The sequence below is a fragment of the Pelodiscus sinensis genome, chromosome 15 (genome assembly GCF_052426305.1).
Source record: "Pelodiscus sinensis isolate ZL-2025 chromosome 15, ASM5242630v1, whole genome shotgun sequence".
Taxonomy (NCBI): domain Eukaryota; kingdom Metazoa; phylum Chordata; order Testudines; family Trionychidae; genus Pelodiscus; species Pelodiscus sinensis.
In genome coordinates this window covers 38842167-38858420 of record NC_143066.1, presented here as the reverse complement: position 1 = coordinate 38858420, position 16254 = coordinate 38842167, and the positions used below count along the sequence as shown (strand labels likewise).

Here is a 16254-nt window from a genome sequence, read left to right as displayed (position 1 = left end):
CAGAACGGGGAGAGCGGTGAAGGGAGAGAAGAGGCTGGAGACAGAGGAATGGAGGGAGCAGGGGGAGAAAGACCCAGTGCGTGAGCGTCTCCAGCTCGCAGAAGGATCTCCCCATGTGGAACCAAGTCTAGACCAGCTGGGTTCTGAAATCCTGCTTCCCACGGGGTGAACTCAGCCAGGCCCGCCGGCGGGGGGGACAAAAGGAGCAATTGCCCCAGGGGCCGGTAAGTCAAAAGGGCCTAGCAGCCGCCGTTGCTATGGCAATGATGGCGGCGACTGGAGCCCCAGGAGCTACAAATCACGCGCCACGTGCGTCGAGTGGCTCTGAGGGCTGGAGGGGTTCGGCGCATTGCGCTCCAGGTGGCATGGAGGGCTGGCTGTCCCGGCTCCGCCCCTTGCACCTGAGGCCCCGCCCCTTCCGGGAGCACAGAGCTACCCCTCCGCCCCACCTGGCCCGGGGCCTGGCGAGTCCGTCGCCCCTCCAGAACTCAGCACCTCTATCTCCCTGATAAGCTCCGGAGGTGGGTGCCTACCTCGTCGACTGAGCGCCACGTCGTCCGGTTCAGATACACAGGGAGCGGCCCAAGCCGCTGCAGGCTCTCTGCGTCCCAGGAGGCGGGAGCCCTGCCCCACCGGAGAAAAGGCAGAGTTTAGACAAGTCACAAACCGTGGTCACCAGCCCCCAAGAGCCCTCCGTCTCAGGGCCAGAGCAGCCAAAGGCAAAGCCCCTACCCGTAGTGGCTGTCCCCGCAGCTGAGGCGAGCGTTCAGCGCCGCTCGCTGGGCTCCGGCTAGATCTGGACAGAGCTTCAGGTTCTCCAGGATCTGCGGGTCGGAGTCTGTGATGGCAGCTGGCTCCATGTCACACACCAAGGCGCCGAGGCTGCTGAGCTGCTCCTGGCTGAGCGTGTTATTCACTCCTCCCTGGGGGAAAGGGCGACACAGCAGGGCTCAGAGCTCACTTGTCCACAGGCAGCTCCCCAGAGCCGGGCGAGGGGGAGCCGTCAGCTCCACCAACCCGCCTGGCCGTATTTGGTCGCCTTCCTTCAGCCTTCGCTGGGCCGGGGGAATAGCTTGCACGTAAACCCTTCACAAAATGTGTGTGTCAGGCCAAAGGCCGGATCTGACCCCCCCTCGACACACCACAGAGCGGGACTGACTCTGCTACTCAACGAGAACGTCAGCACTCAGCGTTACAGTGGCAGGCTCTGGCCCCAAATATTTGCCGCTAATATTTGTAAGGAAAGGAAACCAACTAGACTTAGTTTATTCTGGGAGGCTGTTGTTGTGCTTATAGAGCAGGGGTGGGCAATCATTTTTTAAGTGGGGGGGGCACTTCACAAATTTCGGAAGTGGTCACGGGCCGCCCCAGAAGAGGTGGGGCCTCAGGCAGAAGGGGGGGGCCAAGAGACTTCGTAGCTCTTCCACCCACAGTTCCTGATTGCCCTGAGGGTGGGGGAGCACATGAAGCATGCTTATTAAGTTTGCAGATGATACCAAAGTGGGAGGGGTTACAAGTGCTTTGGAGGACAGGACCATAATTGAAAATGATCTGGACAAACTGGAGAAATGGGCTGAGGTAAACAGGATGAAGTTTAATAAGGACAAATGCAAAGTGCGGCACTTGGGAAGGAACAATCCATTTCACACACACAGAATGGGAAGCGACTGTCTAGGAAGGAGTGCGGCAGAAAGGGATCTAGGGGTCACAGTGGAACACAAGCTAAATACGAGTCAACAGTGTGACACTGTTGCCAAAAACGCAAACCTGATTCTGGGCTGCATTAACAGGAGTGTTGTGAGAAAGACGCAAAAGTCATTCTTCTGCTCTACTCTAAGCTGATTAAGCCTCAGTTGGCATATTGTGTCCAGTTCTGGGCACCACATTTCAAGAAAGATGTGGAGAAATTGGAGGGGGTCTAGAGAAGAGCAATAAAAATGATGAACGGTCTAGAAAACATGAGCTAGGAGAGAAGGCTGAAGGAATTGGGCTTGTTTAGTTTGGAAAAAAGACTGAAAGGGGACATGAGAGCAGTTTTCAGGTATCTAAAAGGTTGTTACAAGGAGGGGGAGATATTTTTCTTCTTGGCCTCTGAGGACAGGACAAGAAGCAAGGGGCTTAAACTGCAGCAAGGGAGGTTTAGGTTGGACATTTGGAAAAACTTCCTACCTGTCAGGGTGGTGAAACACGGGAATAAATTGCCCAGGGACATTGTGGAATCTCCATCACTGGAGATATTTCAGATTACAAAAGTGAAACGCACAGCAAGGGCCTGTGAAGTGAGGCCCATGCTGAGTGCTCCCTATTGACTCTGAGAGCCGTGCACGCCCTCTGCATCCAGTCAGTCACTTGAAAGGTAAACTGTCACTTACCAAGCACAATAGGGCCTTATTCAGGAGTGCCGTCCTTTGGGCTGATCCATTTGGCAGCAGGTTGAGATTCCCTTGGGAAGCCAGACTGTAAAACTCTTTGCAGGTGTGATTACGCACTTGGGTGAAACTGTAAGGAATGGAAACAGCTAAAACTGGGCAGAAACAAGCCTCAGAAATGACAAAAAATGTGGTTTGCCACATGTGTATCTTCTTCAGCCACTTGTTCCAAGGAGGCCCTTGGCATGTTGGGACAGGAACACCAGCAGTTCTCCTGAGAAATGAGCTAATGAGGCTCTGAGTGGGATGGTCCAGAATCTAAACCCTCAGGACTCTCAGAAGAACCAGGCTCATCTACTTCTGCTCAACCTGTGGAACTCCTTGCCACAGGATGTTGTGAAGACTAGGACTTTAACAGGGTTCAAAAAAGAGCTCAGTAAATTCATGGAGGAAAGGGCCATCAATGGCTATTAGCCAAGCTGGGTAGGAATGGTGTCCTAGACCCTGTTTGTCAGAAGCTGGGAATGGGTGGCAGAGGATGGATCATGTGATAATTCCCTGTTCTGTTCATCCCCTCTGGGGCACCTGGCACTGGCCACTGTCAGCAGACAGGGTACTGGGCTAGATGGACCGTTGGTCTGACCCAGTGTGGCCGTTCTGAGGTTCTTACGCCCACACTCTGCACTCCCATGGAGAGGGCATGCAGTGCAGCCAGGCGCTAGACATGCTGTTGTTGCCAATGTCCCAGCCCTGCCCAGGTAGCCAGAACTAGTAGGTGTGACCTGCCACTTGCAGCCTGAGACCCTCCGAGTGCTACGCTACAAGACAGGCTCAGCCTGGTGAGGATTAAGGTTCATTCAAGCATGTTCTTAGCTTTGAGCCTGGGGGTACTTGTAGTGACTTCAATGGGCCAACGTTTGTGCTTGATGGTAAGCACGTGCTTAATTACTGTGCTGAGTCGGGTCTGAAGTTCCCCATCTTGCTGTCCTTACTCCGAAAACGCTCCCTCTGAAACCAGGGTTTTAATTCTCACCAAGCATTTCCTGGAACTCCCACAGGGGTGAAAATATTTCCTGGAGCTCCGCCCCGGATGGCTCCAGCTGGATTTAAGCCCTGTTCATGGGGATTTTTAACGAGGGAGGGCTGCAGGATTGGATGTGAGGGCCCAACTCCGCAATCCTTCCCTCCCACGAGTAACCCTATGTCCTTGAAAGGTCCTCGCTGGATTTGAATCGGGGCTCAGGACCTACGGTTGTTTTCTCCCATGAGCAATGAGTCCTTACGCCACTCTGAGATACTCACTCAAAGAAAAGGAGCATGTCCGGTGGGTAGCTGGTGACGTTTGCTGTCAGGTTCTTTGCAGCTAGGATTTTAGCCAGGCAGGACAACTGACGGAAAGAAACAGGCCGATGACGGTCAATCTCGCCTGCTTCTCACACAGCATTTCAGCACGTTAACGAGTCAGCAAAAGATGAAAAATAACCCTGCCTACTCAACGGGGAGGTATTGGGAGGGCTTGTTTTTAAATGACGTGATTCGTCCCCCAACACGTTCCTCAGGCCGGTTGTGCTCTCCGCACTCTGTGTTTCTCCCCACGTTATTGTGGGCCTGGAAGGCCATAGAATCATCGGATCCCTGGACAAGGAGGGGCAGGCTCTGAGCTCGGAAGGGGGCGGGGCCTTAGGCAGGAGGGGTGGAGCTAGGGTAGCCTCCTCCCACCGGCTCCTCAGCACCAACCAGAGAGCGCCTCCGGCTCCCTGGCAACAATTTAAAGGGCTTGGAGCTCCGGCCACTGCTTCTAAAGCAGCTGGGTGCTCCAGGCCTTTTGGAATCGGTGGGCCCTGAGACAGTTGCCCCCTCTCCCCCCCGGCAGGAGACCTATTTGGGTCCTCGGTGTTACGGATCAAAGCAGCTGAGCGCTGCCAGCAGGGTGGGCAGTGCCGCCGTTCCAGTAAGGCGCACTCGGCACGAGGGCACGTCCCGTCGCCTGAGTGCCGGGCACGGGAGCAGCAGGCCGGCTGCTTCAAAAATCTCTGAGGGAGGGAGGGAGGGGTGAGGTAAGTCCCGTTTGAGCCGGCTCCCGTCGTGAGGTGCGCAGAGCCCCTCAGAGTCAGGGGCACGGTGCCTATCACAGAAACACGCCCCGGAGCCAGGCCCCTCGCCATGCTATGACCCTAAACTTAGCACATGACCCCCTTTTATGGCTGAGCTCTTCCAGGTCTGTCTTAGGGCCGGACGTCTCTCTAAACGGACGGGGCTTAGCCCCCCACCTGTGACTAATCGGCTGCCTCGCCGCCGCTGAGGTAAAAGGCCAACGAGCGTGTCACGGGAGGGAGATGAGGGGCAGCTGCATGGAGGTGCCTGCAGGAGACTCTGGATCAGGGAAGGGGGTTATTGTACCAGTCGGATGGGTCCCGGCTGACAACAGCTGCTGTGTGAAGGGCAGGAGAGGGAGGGCAGAGGTGGCAGGGCTGGTGTCGAGCTGTGTTTGAACACATCCCTCAGGAAGGGGAATGAAACAGTGACACGGCCGGGAGCTCTGCTGAGGGGAAACTGAGGCTGGGGGTTGTTTTTGGGCTTGGGAAAAGCCTGTTCCAGGATTCGTTTCTCCTGGAGTCAGGATGAAATCCAGGCCCTCTCATGGAATACCACGAAGGCGAGACAGGGTGGGGGTTTGTGGGGGCCTTGTGCGTTGCTACCCACTCTCATTCCCCGGAGTGCGCTGTGCGCCTGAGAGGCAGCAACGTGCGCTGCACGTGTTCATCACACGCTCTGCTGCCTCTCCACCCCGAACCAGCGTGGCTGCTAGGAACCTCCTACCTGCTGAGCGCTCAGCACCGCCTCCTGGGTTTTCGCTTGCTCCACCAGTGCCGAGAGCTTGTCAGGCGCCAGTCGGCTGGCTGCGCTGCACTGGAAACCCTGCAGCACGGAGGCTGAAAGGCTAAATTCAGGGCGGAGGGTTAGTTCTTCCTAAATTGGTGTGCCCCCTAGCTTGGTGCCCGGGGGCAACTTCCCCCCCCCACGCCCCCCCCCGCTACACCACTGCTCCAACCCCAGGGCGCTCTGCCCCGGCGTGGCTCTCCCTCCCAGCCTGCTCCAGCTCCCGTCGCCTGTATAATGAGTCGGGGGTGCATCTCCTGCTGTCGCCCTGTGCCAGGCCCCCAACATTTCCCGGGTCCCTCCATAGGGACCATAGGTCGGTTGGAGCAGCCGCCTCATTGCTCGGGGCAAGGAGCAGGGCGGGGCTTGTGGAAGGGGTGGGGCAGGGCCAGCTGGGTGAGGCTTGTGGGTGGTTTCCCTGGGCCCCATGTAGGGGCACTGTGGGGGTTGCCCCTCGCCCCGTGGGACGGCCCTGTCTATGATCATAAACTGTCATGAGCGGAGAGGAAGTACACAACACACGAGCCACCCTTTAGACTTTTGCTTTGACCTTGGGCGAGTCCGAACCTGCGTTTTGGCAGAGGTTCGCCCTGGTATTTGTGTTTGGACTTAAAGGGCAGGGCATACTTTACGCTTCTGTTGTTCGACACTAAAACACGACACCGAGGTATTTCCGCTCCACCTAGGCATTCAGGACCAGACGGACAAAGGCATTTAGGTGCGTAGGCACCTTTGAAATCGGGCTCCTGTCCAAGCAGCCTGTCACGCTGATCCTTAGCCCCGCCAAAAATAGACACGCTGTACCTCCATCCACAGCGATTATTTTCCCTACCCACAAAGCTTGGGGTTCTGAAAACAGTACTCACTCAGCGTAATTATTGGTAGCATTCAATACCTCCACAAAAAACACAGCTGCCTGCAAAGGCAAACAATACAGGCTCAGATACGGACGGGCAAGACAACCCAGAAGCACGTGCAACTAGCCCCATAGAGGAAAGAAGAAAGCCAAGATTACTGCGTGATTAGATGTCTGGCTGGGGGCACTGACTCCATAAATCCTTTATATAAGTGGCGAGGAACTCCCTTAACGTTCACACCACTTGAGCAGGTCACGGAGATGTCTGAGAAACCGTGGGAACCATGTAGACACACTGACAACGCACCTTTATACAGCGCCGCTCACAAAAGGTCCCCCGGCCCTTCACCTCCCAAGATGTAGCTAAATGCAGCCTTAAACGTAACCGACTCGTCTGTGAATGCAGAGAGCCGCCCTCTGTCAGGCCAACCTCCCATTGACTTCAATGCCTAGGCCGAGGCGGGTGACCTTCCATACCCTTCCGGAAACAAAGAGAATGAGAGGAGCCCTTTACGTCACCTGCTGCGGTGACCATTGTTTCTCGCTGATTTTGCGAAGATCTAGGAGCTTGTCTTGAAACGCCAGCAACGGGATTGGAACCTGGTCGACCAAATCGTCTGGCACGTTATTTAAAATGGCATTCAGTGACGAGGAACTGGAGACGATCTGCCAGGGATAGACAGAGGGTATTAAAATGCATGGCCTTCATCTCCTATGCATCTTGCCCCAAACATGATCTTAATGTATTGGCAGAAAGGGGGGCAAATCAGCCAGTAATCAACACATACCCAAATTTTCTGACAGCATCTCCAAATCTTGAAATTCCAGCTTCAGATAACCCAATGGCTTGCTTTGCAGATCTAGGTCTCTGGCTAATGCAGATTACATTTTGCTCTCCACAGAAATACAGAACTCAAAGGGACCTTGAGAAGTCATCTAGTCCCGACTCTTGTATTGATGAATGACCAAGTAAACCCCTATACCATATGTAAGAGGTGTTTATCTAACCTATTCTAAAATACCACTCTTGGGATCCTGTTCCAGATCTTAGATATTCTTATATTTAGAAAGTGTTTTCTAATTTCTAACCTAAATAATTCTTCTTGCAGATTAAGCCTATTAGAACATAAGAATGACTGTACTGGGTCAGATCAAAGGTCCATTTAGCCCAGTAGCCTGTCTACCGACAGTGCCCAACACCAGGTACCCCAGAGGGGATAGACCGAAGACAATGATCAAGTGATTAGTCTCCTGCCATCTATCTCCAGCCTGTGACAAACAGAGGCCAGGGACACCATTTCTATCCCCTGGCTAATAGCCTTTTATGGACCTAACCTCCATGAAATTATCTAGCTTCTCTTTAAACTCTTTTATAGTCCTAGCCTTCACAGCCTCCTCTGGCAAGGAGTTCCACAGGTTGACTACACGCTGTGTAAAGAAGAACTTTCTTTTATTCGTTTTAAACCTGCTGCCCATTAATTTCATTTGGTGTCCCCTAGTTCTTCTATTACTTCTTCTCCTACCTCCAATGGACATGGAGAGCAACTGATCACAGTCCTTTTTATAACAGCCCTTAACATATTTGAAGACTATTAGATTCCCCCACAGTCTTCTTTCCCTAGGATTAAACATGCCCCGTGTTTTAGTCTTTCCCCTGAGGTTGGGTTTTCTAAACCTTTCACCACTCAGGCTTCTCTCCAAAGGGTCCACATCTTTCCTAAAGGTGGCCCCCAGAACCGGACACAGTTCTCCAGATGACACTTCACCAGTGCTGAGGAGAGTGGCACAATTTCTCCCGTTAATATTCCCCAGAATGAGGCTAGCCTCTCCCACATATTCGATTTGCAATCTACTACCACCCCCCAGAACCTCTGCGGCAGCTCTGCCATCTAGCCCATTATTCCCCATTTTGTTCTTGGGCATTTGCTTTTTCCTTCCTACGCTCACTACTCTGCACTTCATCTTGTTGAGTTTTGACCAACTCTACAATTTGTCAAGGTCATTTTTAATCCTAATCCTGTCACCCACGATGCTCGCAACCCCTCCCACCTTGGCATCGCCCATAAACTTTGAAGACTCACAGAATCATAGAACACTAGAATTGGAAGGAACCACGAGAGACCATCAAGTCCACATACCTGCCCTCGTGGCAGGACCAAGCACCCTCATGGCAGATCATCCCTGATTGATAGATGTCTATCTAACCTGCTCTTAGATATCTCCAGTGATGGAGATTCCACAACCTCCCTAGGCAACTTATTCCAGTGTTTCACCCCCCCGACAGGTAGGAAGCTTTTCTTAATGTCCAACCTAAGCTTGTGCTGAAATTTAAGCCCATTGCTTCTTGTCCTATCAGAAGTTAAGGAGAATGACTTTTCCTCTCTCTTCCTTGTAACACTCTTTTAGACACCTGAAAGTTCTTATCATGTCCCCTCTCAGTCTTCTCTTTTCCAAACTAAACAAACCCAATCCTTTCAGTCTTCCCTCATAAGTCATGTCTCCTAGACTTTGAATCATTTTTTGTTGCTCTTCTCTGGACCCTCTCCCATTTCTCCACATCTTTCCTGAAATGCGGTGCCCAGAACCGGACACAAGACTCCAGGGCTACATCTACATTGAGCTCTCTTGTGCAAGAACATATGCAAATGAGGCACGGCATACGTAATGAGCTGCCATTTTTGCGCAAGTCTACACTGCTCCTTCTTGCGCAAAAACTCCTGCTTATTTTAAGGCAGAATGCAGGCAGTCCCCGGGTTACGTACAAGATCGGGACTGTAGGTTTGTTCTTAAGTTGAATTTGTATGTAAGTCGGAACTGGTACATATTGTAGGGGAAACTCTAGCCAAACATTTCTCCAGAGCTCAGTCTTATTCTCCCACACCTCACTTCCCTCAGTCCTTTATTCTCAAGCTGAGGTGTCTGCTGAGAAAAGCTGCTCCGCGTCTCCCTGGTCTGCTGGGGAGGGGTGCTAGCTTTGCGTCTCCCTAGTCTGCTGGGGGGAAGCAGCTAGTGCGGGGTTGCCTCACCCTGTTTGTAAGTAGGGATCTGATGTAAGTCGGATCCATGTAACCCGGGGACTGCCTGTAGCTCTTGCACAAGAGAGGGTTTTTGTGCAAGAAGGAGCAATCTACACCTTCTTGTGCAAAAGCCCCTTGCGCAAAATGGCGGCTCATTAAGTATGCAAATGAGGCATGGCGGTATTCATCGCTGCTCCTCATTTGCATATATCCTTGCACAAGAGAGCGCAATGTAGATGTAGCCTCGTTGAGATCTAATCAGCACAAGAGTACAGCAGAAGAACGCCTTCCCGTGTCTTGCTCACAACAACTCCCAAATTTATTAGCATGCTCTTCACTCTGCCCACGCGTCACTCCATTTTCCAAATCATTAGTGAAAATAGTGAATAGCACCAGGACTGAAGCCTGCAGGACCCTGCTGGAAAAGTCCTCCCTGTTTGACAGTGAATCATCTCTAACTTCTCTTTGAGCAGCATTGTGCACCCACCTGAGAGTAATTTCATCTAGATCACATTTCCATTGTGAGACTGGCCTGAGGACCCTCAACCTGCCCTCCGGCTGTCAGAGGCACAGAAGGCCGGTTCCCTCACCCTGCTCACCTTGTCCACAAAAGCTCTCTTTAAATAGCCAGGAGCCTTCCTGATGGCTCTTTGGAAGATGGGATTCTTAGCCAACTTCAGGGCAGTAGCTGCCGTGATGTTCCTGAAGACGTCACTGGAGAGTCCTGGCACCAGTGTTCCGAGTCTCTGAAATGCCTCTTCTGTATCAAACTATGAAGGGAGAAAAAAAACCCACAGCAAACCCGATTAGAATGCTACAGTGCAGCATTTAGTGGCCACTTCCCCACCCCAACACCGCTGCCTAGCCCCACAGGAATTCCCTTTTCAGCTAAAGGCCAAGCCAACGGGGAAGGCACCAGTTCCACTAAGTAGTGTGCGGAGGAAGGTAAAATCAAATGCATAACGACAAACGGGGGAAGAACTGGCTAGATGGCAGACAGGCTGAAAAGATTCCGGGGGTGATGGAGGGTTGCAAGTCTGCTATATATACGTCTGTCTGTCCGTTTGTTCCAGAACTCCTCCTAAACGGGAAGCGCTAGGACCACCCGGTGTGGTGGGAAGTTTCCTCTGATCAGAACCTAAAGCCAGGTCAGGGTTTGGCTGTGCCAGGACAACGGGATGTGCCTGGAATGGGATTGTGGCTCAGAAAACGGTATAGAGAAGACACAGACACCCCAGCCCAGACCGCCTACCCCACAGGTGCCTTTAGGGCAGAGTGGGGGGACTGAAGCTCCCCGCACCCCCATTCGTAAGGGAACATTGCTGGCTGCTCCCCTTCATCAGGGAGTGAGGAGCAAGCGCACAGTTTGCTGCATTCCTCACTTTGGATGGGGTACAGGGGCCCCGGCCGGGGACATGCACCCCTCCCCCACTGTGCCTGCCTGAGCTGCAGCAGCCATGGAGAGGCGCTTCTCACCTGGCCCCAAGCTGCTGCAGTGAGAGAGGGCTGGGGTTGTCCTCTCTCCCCTGGGCAGCCTGCACCCCGAATCCCTCCTCCCCAGCCCCACCCCAGAGCAATGATTTAAATCAGGGGTGGGGAACCTAAGGCCCAGAGGCCGGATGCAGCCCCCGGCTTGCCTGGATCGGCCTCTGAGGCTCAGGACTCCTCCCCAGCATCGTGGTGACCCTGCTGGTGTTTCGGCCCCCCACCTCCCTGCGGTCCCCGTCCCCCCAGTTGGGTTGGAGCCCCAGAGCCAGCTCTCTGCTGCAGGGGTGTAGCCCTGAGCCTCACAGGCCGGAGTCAGGCAAGCCAGGGCCAGATCCAACCAGGGGCTCTGCCTGGCAGGGGGAGGAAGGAACTCCGAGTGCTGCTGCTCCCCCTCCTCCCAGCTGCTGCAGCAAAGTGCTGCCTGGAGTCTTTCCCCCTGCCACTCTGATTGGCTGTAATTGAGGCCAACAGGAGCAGCAGGGGGTGGTGCCTGGGAGCAGCAGGGGACATGGAGCCATGTGTGTCCCTGAGGAACTGTGCCAGGTAAAGCACCCCCACATCTCCCACCCCAGCCTGCTCCTGCACCCTAACTCCCACCCAGCCCTCCCCACCCTGCTTCGGCACCCTCCCTCCCTCCCAGACCCCCACCCTCAGCCTGCTTCCCAGCAGCCCCCTCACACACACTGATCCCCTCATTTTTGGCCCTACCCCAGAGCTTGGGGGGACCCACAAAATCTACTACACTGTAGGCTCCGGTGTGCAAGGGGAACATGGGGAGTGTCTTTCAGCTTCTCAGGTGGGGGCCACGTCATGTGTGAGAGTTTGGGGTTTTTTGTTTTTATTTATTGATTTGCTTCTCTTTTTTTGCAGCCCCCAACTGATTTTTCTGTGGGTCAGCAGCCCCTGACCCCCGAAAATGATTTAAGTGAAGCATGGACATTTTCATTTCATTTTCTAAAAATGGAGTTAAAGACCCTGATTCAAAATAACATCACCCCCAGGTGGTCTTTTCTGACCCACCCAGGGAGAGGACCAATCCCTACCATGAAATTACTGCGGATTAACTTGCTCATCAGCCCTTGCGATTGTCCCCTATCCCAGCCGTCAACGCGTCCGAGCGACTGCAAGGCCAGCGGATCTGCGATAATCTGTGGTCTCAGTTCTAAAATGTGCCCGGAGGTCAGCCCCACGGCTTGCTGCCCCAAAGCAGCCAGGGTCCTCGTGTCAAAGGTAGTGACCTGGGCCACCAGCATCGTAGCAAGCTGGAAAGCAAGCGAGATGAAAATCGTAAGAGCAAGAGGCCGATCGCTAATAACGCCGGCCACCTGGAAAATGCCGCGGAACATTCACCTGGGACAAAATTCTGCTCAGGAATGTTGTTTTCTGACAATGGTGTGGAGATTGTGTTTGTGACCTTCATTCAGACTCTGAGGTTGGACCTCCCTGGTCCAGCACCCTCAGGCCTGAGAGGTCCCGAACCGGGGCGTTTGCTGGACCAGGGGATGTCAGTCTCCTCTCTGGGTTGTGGGGGTCCCTGGAGTCTGGGCTCCCTGTCCTGCTGCCATGCCAGGTCTTGGGGGGTCAGTCTCCTTGAGCTGGGACTTTCCAGCCTACACCAGCCCCACTTCCGCCAGGATTCCCAGCCGGGGTCATGGATAGCCCCCAGTTGCTGCTGGCCCCGCTGCCACTGGGGATCCTGGCCAGGGCCAGGGATTCCTACAAGCCAGCACCGGCCCCGTTGCCACTGCACCAGAGTTCCCTGCTAGGGAAGATTCCTCCTGGCTGCCACCGGAGCTTCCTAGCTTGGGGCTCCCGGGGGCTGGAATCTCCAACCACCGCAGAACCAGCCCCTGCTGACCCACCTAGGGCTCCCCAGCTGGCTCAAACTCACCTCTGGGGTGCTCTAGTCCAGCAACATCTGTGATCCTGCTGGACCACAGATCATGCCAGACCAGAGAGTTTAGGATTTGAGAGGTTCAACCTGCATCTCCATCAAGGGATCAAACCAAACCCACAGGCATGCCTGGCGCAAAAGCCACATTTTCCTGACATTCTGGGCTGCCGGGATTTGAACTGTCAGAGAAAGGTCTGAACTTCAAGCTCCAATTCAGCACTTCCCAGAGTCCGATCCCTGACCTCTGGAGTCACGCGCTGATGGGCAGCTAAGTAACAGTCTTTAATGACTAGAGCGCTGGGTATTTACCTGGCGGTCAGTGGCAGAGGAGTCTTGGAGTTCAGATGTGTTTGAAGGACCACAGTGGAGGTTTATCCGAGCAATGATGCTCAGTGAAACATTGGCGCTGAGCAGTCGTATGGCAGTCGAATGTCTGGCGAAGCAGAGGAGCTGGTCGGGAAGGCTTTGAGTGATGTGAAATGAGAAGCGTGTTACGAGGGTGGATGAGACAGAGAGAAAATTTCCCATTGGCAATTATTTACACTGCCGGTCAACACTTCTCATTTGAAACTCTTTTTCCCATTAAAAACTGACTTTTTAAAAAAACAACCTTTTCATATAGAATCTGGTTGGTGGGGGAATAAATTTTTCAACTATTCCAATTTTTCAACTAAAAAACCCCATTTCAATCTTTTTTTAGTTTTAAGGTTTCATTTTTGTTTGTTCATTTTTTGTTTCTCCTCTTTGCCTTTTTTTACCTCCCTCCTTCCTTTTTTTTCAGGGGGATAAAAAAAGGCAAGCAACAAAATGAAAAACATGAAAAGTGAAAAAAACTGTTTTAAAAAAACCCAGAATTTTTTTGTAAATATTCACCAACATTTTAAAAAAAATGCATTTTGCATTTTTTCATGAAATTTACCAATTTTCATCCCACTTTCATATGTATATAAAGCAGGATGAAAATTGGTAAATTTATATATACAGGCAGTCCCCGGGTTACATGGATCCGACTTACATTGGATCTCTACTTACAAACGGGGTGAGGTAACCCCGCACTAGCTGCTTCCCCCCAGCAGACCAGGGAAACGTGAAGCTAGCGCCTCCCCCCCACCCCTCAGCAGACCAGGGAGACACGGAGAGGCTTTTCTCAGCAGACACCTCAGCTTGAGAATAAAGGACTGAGGGAAGTGAGGTGTGGGAGAATAAAACTGAGCTCTGGAGAAATGTTTGGCTAGAGTTTCCCCTACAATATGTACCAGTTCCAACTTACATACAAATTCAAATTAAGAACAAACCTACAGTCCCTATCTTGTATGTAACCTGGGGACTGCCTGTATATAAACGAGACTGTGTGTGAATTTAAATAAATAGCTGCCCTTCTACAAACGTTTGCAAAGTACACAGAAGCAAACAGGCCATCCTAATTCCTTTCCTGCAAATGTGCTTTGTTTTTTGCCCTAATACATATTTCTTACTCACTTGACAAGACTGAAGTTTGAATTCTTGGCAAACAGCGCTGTGGCATAGAGCTCCGCGAGGTCCTTCTGGATGCGTGTGTCGTTGATGAGTCTCAGATTGTCGGGGTGTATGGCTAGATCCTGGAGCTAGGAAAGGACGAACAGGTTGCGTCAGTCCATGCTCAGCTTGATTTTCAGAGAAGCAGAATATTTTCTGCCTCTGTAGACTTCAACACGGATTGACAGCGCTCAGCAACTCTGAGATGAAGCCAGTAGCTTTTTGAATGCCCACCAGTGAGCGGTCTAAACGCAGAAGCTCTGAGCACCGGCCATGCTGAGGTATGCTACCCAGAATGCTTCATAGGAAGCTGGTGTATCCACTTGGAGAGGGAGAAGTAAGGAATGGCGGATTTTTAGCAGCAAAGATCTTTTGCCTTTTGCACCCAGGATCCTGAATAGCTAAATCTCACATTCGCATGATTCCAGAGACGGATTCAGGACAGATACAGTCTCACTAAGGTGTTTTCATGGCAAATAGGACAGAGGTCCCATGTGTGCAAGTCTGGCTAGGATGCGGAGTTTATTTTCCAGGCCCGCTATGCTCTGTGGATGTGCCTGTCCTTGACCCATTTCATCCTCCACGCCCCAGGGAATTTGTATCCCGGAAGGATCTGTCTCCCTGCACCTTACCTACTAAATCAGAGAATTTACCCCACAACTCTCATAGACTTACTCCTATGGGGCAGTGGATTCTGCCCCTGCTCACAGGTTCTGCTGTTGTCTGGTGCCCAGTTGGGGATGGCAGAAGGAGCTTGGTAGCTACCTTGACCATGCCACCTAAGGGACCTTGTGAGCCTCTTCTTAAAGGAACCTCTCCCACATGCACTGAATTCAATGGGAGTTTTGCCCGTAACTGCCGTGGCAGCCGGATCCAGGCCCCGAATCTCACGCTGTGGTTATTTCCAGGCTGGCTTGGCATGGCAGGCAGGTATCACACTGATACTTACAAGGGTCACGTTGTGGTTGAGGAAGGATCTGACATCGGCGGCACTGCTGTGGCGGAGGGAACGCCCCAGGTAAGCAGCGAGCCAGTTTGCGGCGCGCGGGTCGCTGGCGTTGTAACATCTGGGCCTGGCACTCGTAGCTGTATAACGATGGACGGTTTAATCACACACCAGGCAACGTAGATAGTGAGGAAGTTCTATAGCAAGGGCTGCCCCCTGGTGATTTAAAAAGGCCTGGGGTTCTGGATCACTGTTACCATGGCAACAGAAGTAGCTGGCGCCCCGGGCCTTTTACATCTCCTCTAGAGCCTTACGGTCCAGGTGATGCTGAAGGCTGGGTGGGGCAGGCAGGGATGCCATTTGGGGCGCTGAGGGCTGCCTGCCTCTAGCCACGCCCCTTCCATCCGGGGCCCCATCTCGCCCAAGGAGTCTGGAGCCAAGCCCCCTCCCCACATTGGCCAGGGCCCAGTGAAGTCTGTTGCCAGCCCCATCTATCTCTCTAGATATCTGTGCTGTCTTGATGGTTGGAAGCTAAAATTTCTTGCAGCTCTTTATTGAGATGTCAGATTGCAAACTCATACTCAGCCCAGACCTGACCTCTGAACTTTACGCGCAACCAGATCCAGGTCGAGTTCAGACATTATCCTCTCAATGTTCTTCTCGTGCCATTGGGCGCCATATTGTCAGAAGAGAACACAGACCCTCTGCTCCTAGGCCGGACGTTGCGACTCACCTGTGAGATAGGCTTTGGTGAAATCGTAGATGTCTTGCTGGCTGACATTGAAAGCTGTAATGTTACTGCTCAGTTTGCCCACACTGCATGGAGAAACAGAAAGAACGGTTAGACAGCAAAAGCAAATGCATGCTAGACAGGAGGACAGGAGTAGCTATGCAGCTAAGCAACAAGATGGCTTCCTCATATAGACAAGGAAGCGGGTACTGGCAACAAAGATGGGACAAGGAAAATTTAAGAAATATTCTGTGACACTGAATATTTTGTAACAATGAATAGTCCTCAGGCACCTTAGAGACTAACAAAAATATATATATTATCATGAGCTTTCGTGGGCAAAACCCACTTCCTCAGATGAGCTGGAGAGGAATAACAGAAACCCGGAATTTATATCAGAAAAAGAAAGAGGGGGAAGTGTGTGTGGGGGGAAAGTATCTGTCAATTGTAGGACCAGTGCTAATTAGGCTAATTAAGTGGGGGTGGAAGTGTCCTATAGTTCCCATGACTATTTTGTGTTCCAGACACATAAATGTCAAGAAACTTGCTCTGATAAGGA

General features: G+C 52.4%; 1 protein-coding gene across 2 annotated transcripts in view; it reads right to left on the bottom strand.

Annotated features, from left to right (window-relative positions):
- LOC102452244 (uncharacterized) overlaps window positions 1–16254 on the bottom strand; it is a 63090-nt gene that overhangs the window by 16128 nt on the left and 30708 nt on the right. For both annotated transcript variants that reach the window (XM_075899812.2, XM_075899811.2), the window contains exons 17-29: window positions 15699–15781; window positions 14969–15105; window positions 13984–14108; window positions 12814–12967; window positions 11654–11872; window positions 9722–9892; window positions 6625–6771; window positions 6116–6165; window positions 5190–5310; window positions 3672–3757; window positions 2373–2499; window positions 733–923; window positions 534–624 (exon numbers count right to left, since the gene is read on the bottom strand). In XM_075899812.2, coding sequence (XP_075755927.2) covers window positions 534–624; window positions 733–923; window positions 2373–2499; window positions 3672–3757; window positions 5190–5310; window positions 6116–6165; window positions 6625–6771; window positions 9722–9892; window positions 11654–11872; window positions 12814–12967; window positions 13984–14108; window positions 14969–15105; window positions 15699–15781 — 1702 coding nt within the window. The remainder of the gene's footprint in view (window positions 1–533; window positions 625–732; window positions 924–2372; window positions 2500–3671; window positions 3758–5189; window positions 5311–6115; window positions 6166–6624; window positions 6772–9721; window positions 9893–11653; window positions 11873–12813; window positions 12968–13983; window positions 14109–14968; window positions 15106–15698; window positions 15782–16254) is intronic.